At 44.5% G+C, this 16,757-nt stretch overlaps 1 protein-coding gene and 1 pseudogene across 1 annotated transcript; one reads left to right on the plus strand and one right to left on the minus strand.

Annotated features, from left to right (window-relative positions):
- Positions 1 to 15,194, minus strand: part of LOC116354432 (uncharacterized) — a 45,183-nt pseudogene extending 29,989 nt beyond the window's left edge.
- Positions 1,483 to 8,134, plus strand: LOC109908570 (solute carrier family 52, riboflavin transporter, member 3-A). Its single transcript, XM_020507236.2, has 4 exons — positions 1,483 to 1,669; positions 4,880 to 6,019; positions 6,337 to 6,460; positions 6,732 to 8,134. The coding sequence occupies exons 2-4, from the start codon at positions 5,001 to 5,003 to the stop codon at positions 6,942 to 6,944; spliced, it is 1,356 nt and encodes a 451-aa protein (XP_020362825.1). The 5' UTR covers positions 1,483 to 1,669; positions 4,880 to 5,000; the 3' UTR covers positions 6,945 to 8,134.
- Positions 15,195 to 16,757: the final 1,563 nt, after the last annotated feature.

Consider the following 16,757-nt stretch of genomic DNA (forward strand, 5'->3'; position numbering starts at 1 on the left):
TAATTAATCGGCCATTCCGATTAATCAGTCGACCTTTACAGTGTGGAGTGCAATAGAGATTGCATGATCTGTGGATATGTTGGTGCAGTATGCAAATTGGAGTTGGTCTAAGTTTTCTGGGATGATGGTGTTGATGTGAGCCATGACGAGCCGTTCAAAGCATTTCATGGCTACAGATGTGAGTGCTACGTGTCGGTAGTCATTTAGGCATGTTACCTTAGTGTTCTTGTGCACAAGGACTATGGTGGTCTGCTTGAAACATGTTAGTGTTACAGGCTCAGACAGGGAGAGGTTGAAAATGTCAGTGGAGACACTTGCCAATTGGTCAGCACATGCTCGGAGTACACGTCCTGGTAATCCGTCTGGCACTGCGGCCTTGTGAATGTTGACCTGTTTGAAGGTCTTACTCACATCGGCTGCGGAGAGTGTGATCACACAGTCGTCCAGAATAGCTGATGCTCTCATGCATGTTTCAGTGTTACTTGTCTCAAAGCAAGCATAGAAGTTATTTAGCTCGTCTGGTAGGCTCGTGTCACTGGGGAGCTCTCGGCTGTGCTTCCCTTTGTAGTCTGTAATAGTTTGCAAGCCCTGCCACATCCGACGATTGTCGGAGCCGGTGTAGTACGATTCGATCTTAGTCTTGTAATGACACTTTGCCTGTTTGATGGTTCATCGGAGGGCATAAGCGGTATTTCTTATAAGCTTCCGGGTTAGAGTTCCGCTCCTTGAAAGCGGCAGCTCTACCCTTTAGCTTGATGCGAATGTTGCCTGTAATCCATGGCTTCTGGTTGGGGTATGCACGTACAGTCACTGTGGGGACGAAATCCTCGATGCACTTATTGATAATGCCAGTGACTGATGTGGTGTACTCCTCAATGCCATTGGAAGAATCCCGGAACATATTCCAATCTATGCTACAGCCTGGATTCGAATCAGGGTGTCTGTAGTGACACCTCAAGCACTGAGATGCAGTGCCTTAGACCGCTGCGTCATTCGGGAGGGATCCCTGATATTGTTATTGTTCCCATGGACTATTGTTGTTGGTTAAAGGATAAAGCGGTGTAGGCCTATAAAAGTTCATGTGAATCTCAGTTAGTGTTCACCAGAGTCATTATTGGTCAAAGATGTTGAGTAGATGCCCTCTTATGTCTTAATCAATGTATATTCTGGCGGTCAATAAACAGATTTTTATTGGATATTATTGTTATGATTAAAATGACCATACCACATCCCAATCATTTACACACACACAAACACACACACCCTGGGTTGTATTACCTGACTACCTCTGATATAAGCAACCTCGCTTTCTTCCTGAATTTCCCATTCACATAATTGTTGAATGAGATGAGGGACCATAGGTCTCCCATTAGTCTCTCGGGGCTGGGCAAGCAGAGGAAAGGGGACGTCCCATCTCTACTATGTATCTAACTTTATGGCTGTTGTACAGATTTAAAAAGTGCACAGCTGCTCAGTTTACTCTTACACGGTGGAGCTGACTGCTGGACTGGACTCTGAACTACCCACAAGGCACTAGTTCCCTAGTTCTCCTCCAGCCTGTGTGTGAAGGAGAAGCCAGTGGCATTGTCCCAAAGGTCTGTATATAAGATGAGAGAGGGAGGGTGTTGGATTCCTCAATTAAGCATCCATTCAGTGGCTCAAGAAACCTGTGAGTATACTTATTTATCTTCTTGGTTCCTATGAGATGTATTGGAAATGTAATATTGCCTTATGGTCATGCAATGGAACAATCATGGAAGTTAAAGTGTATCAATTTCAAATCAATATGGTAAAGAAGGTCTTTTTCAGGCAGATTCTGATTATCCGTTCCCCTGACAAAAGATAATCGTGATCAATATGATTTGAAAGTTCTTGCAGTTCACACTGACCCTCTACATTACTGTAACACATTGGTGCTTTGTAAGCCAGATACACAGTATGTAATGGTATTGGCCTTGACATTGTCTCATTTGTTAGGCCCAACATCATAAAATCCTGTGTGGAAGCGAAATGCCTGTCTGATTTTCACTAGCAGAGATAGGAAATGAGCAGGGCCATGTAAACTAAATTGTGCTAAGTGGTATCCTTGGGATGTCCCTGCCCTAAACCTTAACCATAACTGTAACTCCTAACCTCAACCCCTAACCTTAACCCTTCCTTTAACCCTTCCTTTAACTGTTTTAAATTTAAATGGACCATTTTAAATTTCAAGTGATGTTGGTTCCCACTTAGACTTCCCAAGGATCCCTCTTAGACTTTTCCATTGTGCAGTAACAATGTTAACTTTTTAAAAGTAAAAGAGGAGACTTGAGTTCCAGAAGTAAAAGTTTTAATACAGAGCTTTTTTGAGGTGCAGGTGGTCATGCGAAAATACACATGCTAATAGCACCAGTTCCTTAAAAGCCACAGCTAGTAAATATAAAGCAAATGATGTCTCAAGACTAATATGGTCAATATTAATTGTGTATACATGGCATCGTTACAGAGAATGGTTGATATGAAACTGATAAAATGTTTAGCTGAACTATGAGAAGAGTGAAACATTTGCTACTTTGGGTACAGAGAGTGAAGTTCAGCAGCTTGAGCCAGTTCAAGGTTTGGATTGTCACGAGTTGAGACCTCTGAGAAGTGTGTGTCCTGTATGATCTGGGTCGTAGTTAGGCATCCGGCTGCCCCCACAGCCATATGGTACGTTGTGTTCCTAGAGGGAAGTGATAGGGAAGTGAAAATTACTTCAGCTGCTTGACATGTAAGAAGAATGCGTTGAGTAGACTGAATACTTCTCCGTTACAATTGCTAGTATTGTCTCAAGGTTTCATGGTCTCATCTCTGTATAAATGAAAAATACAATACATCTGATTCTCACTACTCCATCTACACAGTTAGTTAGATAGTTGTCCTTGACTTACATTTTTTTTTATACATTTAACATACAGTATAACATTTAGGTAATCAAAGTGTAACTAATTAACTAAACCAGTCCTTTCAAAGTTGGACGTGTGACATTTGCACCCTTGAGCAACAACACCCTGTGCATAAATTACAGGGCACACAGAAAGCATCAGAGTTGATCTAGATTGACCTAGATCTGCTTATGCCAGGTTGCTTCACCCTGTGTGACTCACAGCTAAAGTGTAAAACAGTAGGGTTAAAAGCTGTTTGGCAAAAAGTTAAAGATCAAATTCCAATGACAAAATGAATGCACATTCAATAACAGGGCATGTATCCACAAAGAGTCTCAGAGTAGGAGTGCTGATCTAGAATCTTTCTATTTAATCTGATTCATTATGATCTAAAAGGCAAAACGGATCCTTTGATTTGTAAACCCACAATAACAATGTGATATTTACTCTTGGTTATACAGTAACGATGGTCATGGTCTAGGCCAGTAGTTCCCAAAAATGAAAAAGGAACTCAGTCTGGCTTTCAACTTACTCCTGAAAGTTGCAATAATGCACAAGGTGCAATTTCGAAATTGATAGTGCATCAGCAGTTTCCAGTGTTCCCCAATGCTGGAAGGGGAGCCTGAGTGAAAATGTTTGGGAACTCCTGGTCTAGGCTAGAGTTAGGCCTACTTGTTGATAGATCCTTGCAGAGAGATTTGGTACTATAATACTTTTAAAAAATATAATATTATTATTGTCTTACTCATTTCATCCTTGATCTAGCTTGATAGTTTTAGCAGCAGTGTCTTTAAGCAGTGGTGTGTATTCATGGATGCCAAGGGAAGCCAGGTTTTCCCCAAAAATGTGTTTCATAATTTTCATTCAATTCGCAAGAGGCTGAATGTACAGTATCTCACTGGAAAAGCATCAGAGCGAGTGAAACAGATCCCCTTTGTCTCTGTATGTGTAGCCCATCTATCTGATGCTGTTTGGTCAAAAAGAGTATGACATTGTTGAAACCCGTAGCGTTGAATGCAAGGGAAACCTGCAAACATTTCGCCTCCCTTGATAAAAACAAGTATACAATAATAGCCAACTAGCGTTGAGCTAAACTGAGTGAGCTCAACTGTGAATGGTCCTAGTGCACCAAGGGAAGCCAGTTTGGATTTGGCTTCACACCAATCACATCTCATCAAAAGCTAAATATAATTGACAGAAAACACTTTAATTGTTGCATCTCGTTGTGTCGTTGTCCTCCAGTGGCTAGCTAGCTACCTAGAATCGTCTCTTTCCTAAATTAGCCAAGGAATGAGATAGGGATTTAGACTAGTGGTTTTACTTAATTCTCCGTACTGGTCATTGATTATAACGGCGATTCTGATCCAACCATAAATTTATACATTGTGCCCCTGGCCCCTAGAGGATGGAAGTTCAGTATGTAGCTAGATGTAGTAGGCTAATTTTAACTAGCTGGCTCATCATTGCCCAATAAAGGAAGTTAGGCTAGCAAGCAAGCATTCAAGCCAGGTAGCATACAAACAACAAAAACTAAAAGCGTGTACTGTATTACACAGTCATAGACCGTTTCGTCAACATGAAAGAGAGGACGATGGCAGAACCATGGACAGCCACAGCATATTTAGCTTACATGATTGGATTAAGGTTTTTTTCCTATCTTTTAGTTGTCACTGTATTAGACTAAGCATACAGTAGGTTATTTGATGATGTTGAAGATGAAATGGTTCTGGAATAGTGGAGGTAGCTCCTGTTTTCTTTGAAACTCTCAGTAACTCTCATTGGTTCTAACTGAATAGTTGTTTAGTTTAGTAGTCTGAAAATATCAGAAACATTAACTTGCTTGACCATGCTGTAGGTCATGTAACTGTTTGCTACATGCAATTTGCTTTGTGGACTTCACCGGACAGAGGTTGCTCACGCACCGTTACTGACTTTCATTATTTGTTAAGATAATCTCTAGTTTCCTCTTTTTCTAGGCTCTGAAGGCTGGCCAGGTTGAAACTGTTCAATCAGATATATCTTCACTTCAGACCAGAAGTTCCTCCAAAAGACTGCCTCACCTCACCTGACCTGACTGGGACCAGCTACAATACAGCCATGTCTCTGCTGGTCCATGTTCTGGCCTGCTGCTTCGGGCTGGGCTCCTGGGTGGCTGTCAACGGCCTGTGGGTGGAGCTCCCCCTCATTGTCAACACCCTCCCTGAGGGCTGGGAGCTACCATCCTACCTGACAGTCATCATCCAGCTGGCCAACCTGGGGCCTCTGCTGGTCACTGTCATGCACAAGCTGTGTCCGGGCCGGCTGAGGGAGAGCGCTGTCATCTACAGTGTGTTGTCCATCGGCATCCTGGCCTGTGTACTGTTGGCGTTCTTCTGGGATGAGACCACGGTTGTGGCAACGGCACCACGGAGCACAGTCTTCTTTATTCTAACCCTTTTCCTGGCCTTGGTGGATTGTACTTCCTCTGTTACCTTCCTGCCCTTCATGATGCAGCTGCCAGCCCACTACATCACCACCTACTTCATTGGAGAGGGCCTGAGTGGCTTTATCCCTGGTCTAGTTGCTCTTGGCCAGGGCGTCGGCATGGCCAAGTGTGTAAATGGCACTCAGTCCTCTGGTAACCTCACTGAAAAGGACATGTACATTGTCCAGACCCAGTATCTACAGCCCAACTTTTCCACTGAGGTGTTTTTCTTCTTCTTGGCAGCGATGATGTGCATCAGCCTGCTGGCGTTCTCTGCCCTCAACAGGTTCCCACACAGCTTTGAACTGTCCACAGAGAACCTAGTTTCAGACACTGACACAGTGGCGTCGGTCTGCTTTGGTCTCGACAACCCTGGAGTGGTAACCGACGAGCAGCACTCTAACCCAAAACCCCACAGTGAGGAATCAGGTCAGGCTAGGCCACAGCTGGCTAAACCACTCCACTCTGTTTATCAGTTAGCTTTTATCTATTTCATGGTGGTCTGTGTGAACGGGGCAACCAACGGCCTGTTGCCCTCCGTGCAGACGTACTCCTGCATGCCCTACGGTAACCTGGCTTATCACCTGTCGGCGGCTCTGGCATCCTGTGCCAACCCAGTGGCCTGTATAGTCGCCCTGTTCTTTCCTAAAAGGTAAAACCCCAAACAGCCTCAAGCTTTCCTCTTTTATTGACGATAAAGCAACAACAAGCATTTATGGACAAACACACAAATCAATATGTATTATTATCTCAGCTTTGACAGCATTATGTGCAGAAATTGCTTCCTGCTGTTCAATAAGTAACCATTTTTTACAGCGTTCTCAGTTGAACATAGATATTGTTTGTACACTGACATAGACATTCAGCTGCCCATCACTGCAGCCATCTCAGTGGTTATCTTTATGTTGAATGACATTCTTCAGATATACAGTTAGCAAACTGTTTTCTGGTTTCCTGTTTTGCACTCAGGTCACTAGTGTTGCTGGGTGTACTGTGTCTCCTGGGCTCAATCTTTGGAGGATACAACATGGCCATGGCTGCCATGAGTCCATGTCCACTACTACAAGGCTCTGCGCTGGGAGAAACCATCATAGTGAGTGACAACTCCACCTGTAGAAATAGGCCTCAGTCTAGAAACACTTTCTCAGAAACATGCACCCGGGGGGCCTCAGGACCGAGTTTGGGAAACCCTGGGAGTGCACTTTTTAGTTTTTCCCCTGGCACTACACATCTAATTCCACTAATCAACTGATCATCAAACCTTTGATTAGTATAGAATCAGGTATGTCATGTTATTGCACTTGAATTCTTACACTTGAATAGTACGTGTTACCTAACTAATAAAGTCACAATGTAATCCTCAGGTTCTGTCGTGGGTCTTCTTTACGGGGACCCTGTCCTATGTGAAGGTAATGGTGGGTGTCATCCTGAGGGACGAGAGCCACAGCGCCCTGGTGTGGTGTGGAGCAGCGGCACAGACAGGCTCTCTGCTTGGCTCTGCCATTATGTTCCCTTTAGTCAATGTCTGCAACCTGTTCGAGTCAGGAGACTTCTGCAACACTAGGTGCCCTTTATGATGATGACTTATACCCGAGACACTAACATACCCACTGGTAAGTAGCCTTATCCGAGCCAGAACGGCTCATACGGCTGGAGCTTATCTCTTGTTTCTGTAGTGAGAGGCAGCTTGATGTACAAGTACACCCCCTGGACAGGAGTACCTGCTAGTACCTATACCCACTGGGGTGATGTGTGAATAATGTGGGGGTCAAGGAAAAGACAATGACGTATCTGGCCTCAGATTAGAGATTGGACTCTAAGTATGTCTTCAAGGGCACCCGGTGGTGAGAAAAAAATCCGCCTGGATCAATGGAGTAAAGTATAAGATTTCAAACTGTTGTTCAGTTAATAATTGTATGTATTTCTATGCAGTATGATTCACAACCCACACTCAAGGGTGTTGGAGCAATTGTTGTAAATATTCAAATATATGGTTTTAAACCATTACTTGTTGAATAATTGGGAATTTAAGGAGACAAGCAGAATTAACCTTAGATTTACACTGAGTGTACAAAACATTAAGAACACCTGCTCTTTCCATGAGATAGACTGACCAGGTGAATCCAGGGGGAAAATGATTGATGTCACTTTTAAATCTAATTCAATCAGTCTAGGTGAAGGGGATGAGACAGGTTAAAGAAGGCATTTTAAGACAATTGAGACATGGATTGTGTATGTGTGCCATTCAGAAGGTCAATGGCAAGATAAAAGTGCCTTTGAACGGGGGTATGGTAGTAAGTGCCAGTTACACTGCTGGGTTTTTCATGCTCAACAGTTTCCTGTGTGTAATCAAGAATAGTCCACCACCCAAAGGACATCCAGCAAAGTATTGGCGTCAACATGGCCAGCTTCCCTGTGGAACACTTTCGACACCTTGTAGAGTCCATGTCCCGACAAGTTGAGGCTTTTCTGAGGGCAAAGGGGGGGGGGGGGGGGGGGGGGGGGATGTTTCAGATTGTAACACTAGATGGCGGTAGTAGACCATCTTAGAAAAAACGATTCTTTGCATTCCTCAGGTATCCCAGCAGATTCTCTTGTCAACACAAAATACATTTAATTACACTTTGTCTATTCAACACTTATTGTATAAAGGCTTTTATATCTCTATGCTTGTGTGTGTGTCAGTGTGAAAGAGCATTCCATGTCAGATCATCATATGATATGCACTGTTGATTGTTTTTGTAAATACATTATAGATCATCATGTGCTAATGTGTTCAAGTTAATGCGTTTAACCTCATGTGTCCACTCACATACAATGTGGATTCGAGAGATTCTATGACTTTCATGGATGTGTGAGAATCAGATGACTGTAGGTTACAGCAATTTCTCTTAGGAGGATGCTGCTCTTCCATAGGAACCAGATAGTGATGTCCCCATCAGTAGCTGTTGTTCTACCAGTATCTTTCTCTGTCTATCCCCTTCCCCTCAGATGAGTTGAGGACCACAAAGAGGTCCTCCCAGCCCCAGGTTTAGGGGAAGCCCAGGGAGGTGGTCACTAATTAAGGTTAGTCAGAGTAGAGGAGGCAGTTAGTCGGCTGTTGGCCCCATTGCTGGTCACTTGGGAGCTCCACTGACCCCGGCTCTGAGTAAAAAAATTATAAAGAAAGAGGACGAGGGCCACCCTGCCTCCGGGTCAGCTGACGACCAGATGAGGGCCACCCTGCCTCCGGGTCAGCTGACGACCAGATGAGGGCCACCCTGCCTCCGGGTCAGCTGACGACCAGATGAGGGCCACCCTGCCTCCGGGAGTCTGGGTCAGCTGACGATCAGATGAGGGCCACTCTGCCTCCGGGAGTCCGGGTCAGCTGAGGATCAGATGAGGGCCACCCTGCCTCCGTGAGTCCGGGTCAGCTGACGATCAGATGAGGGCCACTCTGCCTCCGGGAGTCCGGGTCAGCTGAGGATCAGATGAGGGCCACCCTGCCTCCGGAAGTCCGGGTCAGCTGAGGATCAGATGAGGGCCACCCTGCCTCCGGGAGTCCGGGTCAGCTGAGGATCAGATGAGGGCCACCCTGCCTCCGGGAGTCCGGGTCAGCTGACGATCAGATGAGGGCCACCCTGCCTCCGGGAGTCCGGGTCAGCTGAGGATCAGATGAGGGCCACCCTGCCTCCGGGAGTCCGGGTCAGCTGACGATCAGATGAGGGCCACCCTGCCTCCGGGAGTCCGGGTCAGCTGACGATCAGATGAGGATCAGGCGAAGAGCAGATGCGACTTTCTCACTTGGATTTGAGGAAAGGAAAACCCCTTTTCCTGAAATCACTGCAGTGAAATATTCACACCATTGACAATAAATAAGCCCAAATTATTTAATCATTATTGGATGTTATTATGTAAAAGGGAAATTGTCAAAGGGTAGTTCTGGATAAAGTGTTACATTTAGTTGAAGGTGAATCAGATTATTTTTCTCTATGTCATTTTTATTTTATATAAAAGTTGGTTGCTTTTTCTTTTTGGGCACTTCACAGCTCCTTACTCACTATAGCCTTCATCGTGCATTCAAATGTTGTTTTGCTTTGCTTCACAACATCCCTGAATATCTGAGTCAACTAAGATTTTCTGCTAGCTTCTTGGATAAATTCCTTGATTGGCCCAGGCTTTGTGTTGAGGAGAGGCATTGACAACACACAGCATCAGCAGCAAAAGAAAAGTGTATAATTTTGTGTCAGATGGCCCATCGCTTCTCCAGCTGGTCAGGAGGGACTGTGGCCACCTGGATTCCCTGTCTTGGTTCTGTGAGATCCTGCAGTCTCTTCTGCCATGTGAGGAGGACTCTTACTATGCCACTGAGAGGCCCATCTGGTCAGGACGACACCTCCCAGAGTGGACCCCCACCCTCACACCCCACCGAATCCCAACCCCACCCAGCCGCTTCCCATCCCAGTTCTCAGATAAATGAGCAGCGCGTCAAATTGAATGGGGGATTTAGCCTCTTTAACAAAATCAGGGAATTAAGTCAGGGAATTATAATGCAATGAACTCTAAACCACAACTCTAGATAGATATCCTATCTACCTTGTTGCTGAATCAACAGATATGTCACCTGTGCCTGACACAGTAACTGATTGTAGGATCCCCTTGGTAAATTTGGTAAAACAACAGTCATTCAAGGATGAATGATTAGCATTATTACAACAATTTACTATACCACCAGCAATAAAATAGCATAATCACCCTCGAAAAATGATAAAGCAGTTTTGTCAAAACATCAACAAAATTCAGAATGTGGGGGAAATTTGCGTGGGGAACATTTTGCTTGAACAATCCCAGAGGGAGACAAATGCTGGCAGCTGATATTCGGGTGAACAGCTTGTGGAAACCAATTGCAGACAATCTAGTGACAGACACACAAGGCAATATTCAGACACTAATACTCCGGTACAAATGAAATTCTATTTAAATAATACTCTCCCATAAAATGAGATTGAATGTTACAGCCCTCTGTCATTTCACTATGGTGTCTCCCAGTGTTTTGGCCTGCTCCTTTTTTTCCATCAGTAGATATTGATGTTGGTTTAATGAAGTGCCAAACGCTCCACCCTTGGAAGGGACGAGTCTGTCAGCATATGTAAATGCCCCCTGCTTGTCAATGTGGCATGGGTTCTGCAGGGTTTCGAATGACCCCCCCCCCCCCCCCTTCTCTGGGAACCCTTTGTTCTAGGGCTGACTGTGCCACGTAATGGGACCAATTATAGAGACGCACAGTAGGGAGGATGGAAAAACTTGTAACGCTGATAATTATTACACTTATCCAGCTGATAGAAGAGCGTTCATGAGTGACTAACTAAATAGACTCATTTTTTAAGCTATTCTTCATGGATATCTGTCTAAAAGCCTGTTTACTAAAATGTCAGTGATTTGTACTGTATTTAAATTCTTACGGTACGATGATAATCACTGTTTGGGAAAAGGTTGTTCTTATTTTGTAACCATAAAGGTAGAAAAGATAGATAACAAGTATATAAAGTTAAATCCTCACAGTGCTTCTTCGAATTGTCTGTGCAATTCAAAGGCAATTGACTATGCAGTATATAAAAAAGAATGTGGACATCACTTCTATTTAGTGGATTTGGCTATTTCAGCCACAGCTGTTGTTGACAGGTGTATAAAATCGACCACAAAGCCATGCAATCTCCATAGACAGACATTGGCAGTAGAATGGCCTTACTGAAGAGCTCATGAGTGGTGCAGCAGTCTAAGGCACTGCATCTCAGTGCAAGAGGCATCACTATAGTACCTGGTTCGAATCCAGACTGTATCACATCTGTTCGTACCTGCGAGTCCCATAGGGTGGCACACAATTGGCCCAGCGTTGTCTGGGTTTGGCTGGAGTAGGCAGTCATTGTAAATAAGAATTTGTTTTTAACTGACGTGCCTAGTTAAATGAAGGTTAAATAAATTATAGCAGCAGAGGGGAGGACCAACTCCCTATTAATGTCCATGATTTTGGAATGAGATGTTCAATGAGCAGGTGTCCACATTCTTTTGGTCATGCACTGCTAGCCCTGTAACCTTAAGGTGACACCTTGAAATGATTTATGAAAATGTTGATTCCTGTCTTAGTGTCGGGATGGACCGCACCTGATCGGGCCAGATGTTAATGTTGACACAAAGCCCAAGTGGCTGGCCAACCAGACATTTCCATTCATTATCATTGATATCATTATACTGTATATCTCTGTGGTGTGTTGTCTCTGTGTATGTCCCAAATGGCACCCCATGGGCCCTGGTCAAAAGTAGTGCACTATATAGGGAATAGGGTGCCATTTGGGACACAGTCTTTGTTCCGGATGCTCTGAGTTATGTGAGGAGGCTTTGGCAGTCTGTACTACATAAATGGGTACAGGATGGGTTGCCAGGTTAACACTGATACAGTGACACTGCTGACATGCCAGGCTGTGCTCAATACAGCAGCAGACTCCAGAGATCATTGACAGTACCAAGCAAGCAGCAGACGATACTGCAAGCAGTAACATGGTGAAAGATCCCGTAAGGGTTAGAGGACCTGTGGATGGTGTTTATGATGACCATTTTCCATTATCCAGGACCATTTTATCTTTCTGTGGGATACCTGCCGAATTGCTAACCATTCCCCATACAGTGCTATGATGACCCTTTCCACTGAAAAACAACCTTTAAATCTATGGTAATCAACAATAAAAGCATTGAATTTAATGATGCCTACTCTGAGGGGTCCAGCAAGGTATTGTTTGTTGCAACAATATTGGATGGCTCTTTAGGGAGATGATTATGTTAATGTCGACCCTCCCTTTAACACTGAGAGCCCTCTCCACTCCAGTATCCCTCCCCTTTCCCTAGAGCACCAACTGCTGGAGGTTGCCAAGCCCGGGAGAGGCTGAGCTAGCCCATTTGTGTGTGGAAAATGGCCGCTCCAGAAAGAGGCAACTTCAGAGAGCTGCCATTCTTTAAAGGGGCTTGATGGCCTTTGACAGCCACAGTGCTAACATGGAGCGCACATGAACACAGCAAGGCTATTATTGTGTTCACCAGCGCAAGGGGAGAAAATAGAAGATAAAGGGGAGACCACCTTGGTTGATATTTGAAGCCACAGTGGCAGGGGGCTTGTCTGATGAGTCTGACCCACATGCCAGAGTGGCATCACAGAGAGAAGACATGATCACAGTTAGGTGTAGCTGTATATCGTATTTGCATAATATCTGCTGCTCTATTGGTGCTGTAAACAAACAAATTCTCTGCTAAAGGTCAGGTTCAAAATAATATGTCCTCAACCAGGCCATCATAGTAATATTAGCTATATAGGTTACAGTGAAATGCCTCAGCTGGTGAGCTTACAGTTGGGTAATGATTGACTACATTTCAAAGGAGAGATACTGGTAGCTGTTCTTAGAATACATATGGGCTAGGCTACATTCTTGTTTATATTGTACTTACTGATTGATGATAATATGTGTAAACTAATTTTCAATTGACCTTCAGCCATATGAAAACATATTTATGGATCTAGGACTGGATTGGCATCAGAGATATATGACTGGCAGCTCTCGGTTTAATGAATGACAAATGTATGCAATTTAACATGAACTATTCCCAACTGCCCCACTTTCCTAGAAAATATATGTTTATTGCTAAGGGGCAACAAGTGTCCCTGTGTGCAGCAGCTGAATGTGCAACAGTGATTCTATCTGCAACAAATGGTCTCTCTACAGTATGTACTGTAATTATCCAGATTTTCAGTAGTTGGGTCATTTTCTGCCACAGATGCCACTGTCATTTGCGTCTCACAGGAGTTTGTCTGGGGGCTAACATGTATACTAGAAAAGAGCAGGAGGCATCTTTGTGTTGAAGCACACCTGATCTCATTCATCATATGGCAGTATCACCTTCTCACAGGTCCCTCTCCTCATGGCCTTGCCTCAGGGTGGTCCATCTGCTGCAGAGAGACAGAGAGCGATAGAACGAGAGGGCGGGGGAGGGAGGGAGAGACAGAGAAAGAGAGAAGAGATAGATAAAAGAGGGGGTGGGTGCGTGCGTGAGAAGGGGGTTGGATAGGCTTTGATGGTCCTCCCTTAGGGTTAAGATCTCTCCCACTCCTAGTTATTAAACTGATGTCTGAAGTGGGTGAAGTCAGTAAATAAAGGTGGTAACATATGCAGAGACTGTAATTAGCACAAACAGAGGTGGTCAGGGGAAAAATACTTAGACATCCATTCCAATGCTGCCAACAAAGTCCCTCTTTATTAAGGTCAAATGTAACCTTAAAAAAAATAGTAAGACAACTGAAAAATGGCAAAACAGTAGCATACCTTGCATAACTCATTTATTTTATGCTGATGCAGCGTTTACCTATTTGTCCTTGAGCACCTGCTGGTGTTATCATCTCCGCCTACGTTAACGTTCATTGGTACAGGTTTTTGATGGGGCTGTGTTGTAAGGTTTGCTCTGAATGTGAAGTGCTGTGTTTGTGTCACCTCCAAGGAAATGTATAGGTCTTTGAATGTTACAATATTTCACCAAGGATCCAAAAGGGCTTGGCTGTTGTTTTGGACAGTTGCATGTATGACGCTTCTAAAAGGGTAAGAGGACAAGACCACAGGTGATGATTTATCCACCAGACCACTGTAGAGGATGGGGGTGCTTTGCATTAATGTCCAGAACAATGACGAAAGCTTTTATTTGGACTCAGTTCAAGGGTGGTCTTCAGCTTTCTGATTGAAATGATGAACTTTGATACCTGCTATCCAACAGAGGACAACAGAGGACGTTGAGCAGTCAATAAGAAGTCTTTTCAAGGTTTTATTATTTATGTTCTTCATTTATTCATAGATCGGTCTCCTTATTTCCTGCATCATTATTTCTCTACGCAGAATGATTCATGATGAGAAACAAAGTACACTACATGACCAAAAGTACGTGGATACCTGCTCGTCGAACATCTCATTCCAAAATCATGGGCATTAATATGGAATTGGTCACCCCTTTGCTGCTATAACAGCCTCCATTCTTCTGGGAAGGCTTTCCACTAGATGTTGAAACACTGCCGCGGGGACTTGCTTCCACCTAGCCACAAGAGCATTTTTGAGGCCCAAACTGTTGCCACAAAGTTGGAAGCACAGAATCGTCTAGAATGCCATTGTATGATGTAGTGTTAAGATTTCCCCTCACTGGAACTAAGGGGCCTAGCCCCAACCATGAAAAACAACCCCAGACCATTATTCCTCCTCCACTAAACTTTACAGTTGGCACTATGCATTGGGGCAGGTAATGTTCTCCTTGCAGCCGCCAAATCCAGATTAGTCCGTCGGATTGTCAGATGGTGAAATGTGATTAATCACTCCAGAGAGTGCATTTCCACTGCTCCAGAATCCAATGGCGGCGAGCTTAACACCACTCCAACCGACGCTTGGAATTGCGCATGGTGATCTTAGGCTTGTGTGCGGCTGCTCGGGAATGGAAACCCATTTTATGAAGCTTCCGAAGAACAGTTATTGTGCTGATGTTGCTTCCAGAGGCAGTTTGGAACTCGGTAGTGAGTGTTGCAACTGAGGACAGACAATTTTTACACGTTATGCGCTTCAGCTTTCGGCAGTCCCGTTCTGTGAGCTTGTGTGGCTTACCACTTTGAGGCTGAGCTGTTGTTGCTCCTAGACATTTCCACTTCACAATAACAGCACTTACAGTTGCCTGGGGCAGCACTAGCAGGGCAGAAATGTGACGAACTGACTTGTTGGAAAGGTGGCATCCTATGATGTGCCACGTTAAGTCAGTGAGCTCTTCAGTAAGGTCATTCTACTGCCAATGTTTGTCTATGGATATTGCATGGCTGTTGCCCTCACTTTACTATGATTTTATTTTGATAGATATAGGGTGCTGGAAAGAATGTCATATGCTAAGTTGACCTCTGCATACCCCTAAGGTTTGGTACCAGCAATGAAAGGACAACAACACAAGCACACTCTCTTTGTTGACGACAATTGGCAAAGTCCCCAACCCTTAAAGTGACCTGTGCTGCTGTTGCTGGATGAATCCAGTGGAGAGAGAGTGCACTCAATAAATCTACAGTACAGGGCCTAGATACACACCGTCCAGCAGATCAGGCACAATGTCCTTGAGAGTAGTAGTGTACATGTAAGAGTTAATGCCCTATCAGTTTATGTAACAGTTTAACTTGATCCTGTTTTCTTCCACAGCATGTATAGACCACATTTTGAACTCTGTGTATGATGATGGATAGATAATAAAAAGCATTGGGGGAGATCTTGACAAGTCATTTGAATCCGAGCCTCCCAAATATGCATTCTGGCAAATACCGTGAGGACAGCCAACAACCCCATTGAGAAATTAGCAGCCAGGCCCCTAACAACGTCTTTCTGGCCTTTATGAATAATTCAGTTGTCAGAGAGAGGTGAAGGCAGGGAGGGCTGGAAGACCTTGTCACTGGCATCTGACTCAGCACACTGTGGCCTGAGGGGGACACTCTAAACCTGAGAGATGGGTTCTACTTAGTTTATCACAGGTTTTTAACTCATACTGTGCTGATGTGACTGACTGGACTGTGTTCAAACCTGGGTCTCTGGTGTGCCACAATACAGTGTTTGCCTGCTGAGCTAAAGCCTAGACGTTATCTCCGGTATTCAGGCCTAAAACAAGATTACTCTTGTGTGGATTAAAATCTAAATCAAATTACACTTGATTTGTCACATTCGCCAAATACAACAGGTGTAGAAGACCTTACAGTGAAATGCTTAGCCAAGTCTTGTTGAATGTCTTTAAAACTGCGTGAAACTGGTGGAAAAGTCAGTTGATTATTATCACAACAATGATGCTAAGGAACTTTATCCATACAGATGATTAAGATCATGACCTGGACAAGGGTAAGTAATTTTAACACTAAATCGATGATTACAGTTGTGTTTGTGTGGCCCTGTCAAATTACTGTAAGTGCTGTGTGTTAGCCTGACCTGATTAATCATATTAAACCTGTTGTCACTATGACCTTTAGGTCAGACAGAGAACACTCTTCTTTTCACACTCTCTCCCTCTCTTTCTCACTGCCTCTCACCTCCCTCTCCCTCTCTCCTTCACCTTCTTCCTGCCTCTCCCCCTTCCTCTCCCTCTCTCCCCCTCCTTCTCCCTGCCTCTCCCCTCCCTCTCTTCCTCTCCTTCTCCCTGCCTCTCCCCTCACTCACCCTCTCTCCCTCTCCTTCTCCCTGCCTCTTCCCCTTCTTCTCCCTCTCCCCCTCTCCTTCTCCCTGCCTCTCCCCCTCCCTCTCCCTCTCTCCCTCTCTTCCTCTCCTTCTCCCTGTTTCTCTCCCCCTCTCCCCTTCCTCTCCCTCTTTCTCTCCCTCTTC

Source organism: Oncorhynchus kisutch, linkage group LG17, assembly GCF_002021735.2.
Source record: "Oncorhynchus kisutch isolate 150728-3 linkage group LG17, Okis_V2, whole genome shotgun sequence".
Classification (NCBI taxonomy): domain Eukaryota; kingdom Metazoa; phylum Chordata; class Actinopteri; order Salmoniformes; family Salmonidae; genus Oncorhynchus; species Oncorhynchus kisutch.

Coding starts and splice junctions, on each gene's coding strand:
- LOC109908570 (XM_020507236.2), top strand. CDS start 5,001: ATGTCTCTGCTGGTCCATGTTCTGGCCTGCTGCTTCGGGCTGGGCTCC. Junction 6,020..6,336: donor GCCCTGTTCTTTCCTAAAAG/GTAAAACCCCAA, acceptor TTTTGCACTCAG/GTCACTAGTGTTGCTGGGTG. Junction 6,461..6,731: donor CGCTGGGAGAAACCATCATA/GTGAGTGACAAC, acceptor TGTAATCCTCAG/GTTCTGTCGTGGGTCTTCTT.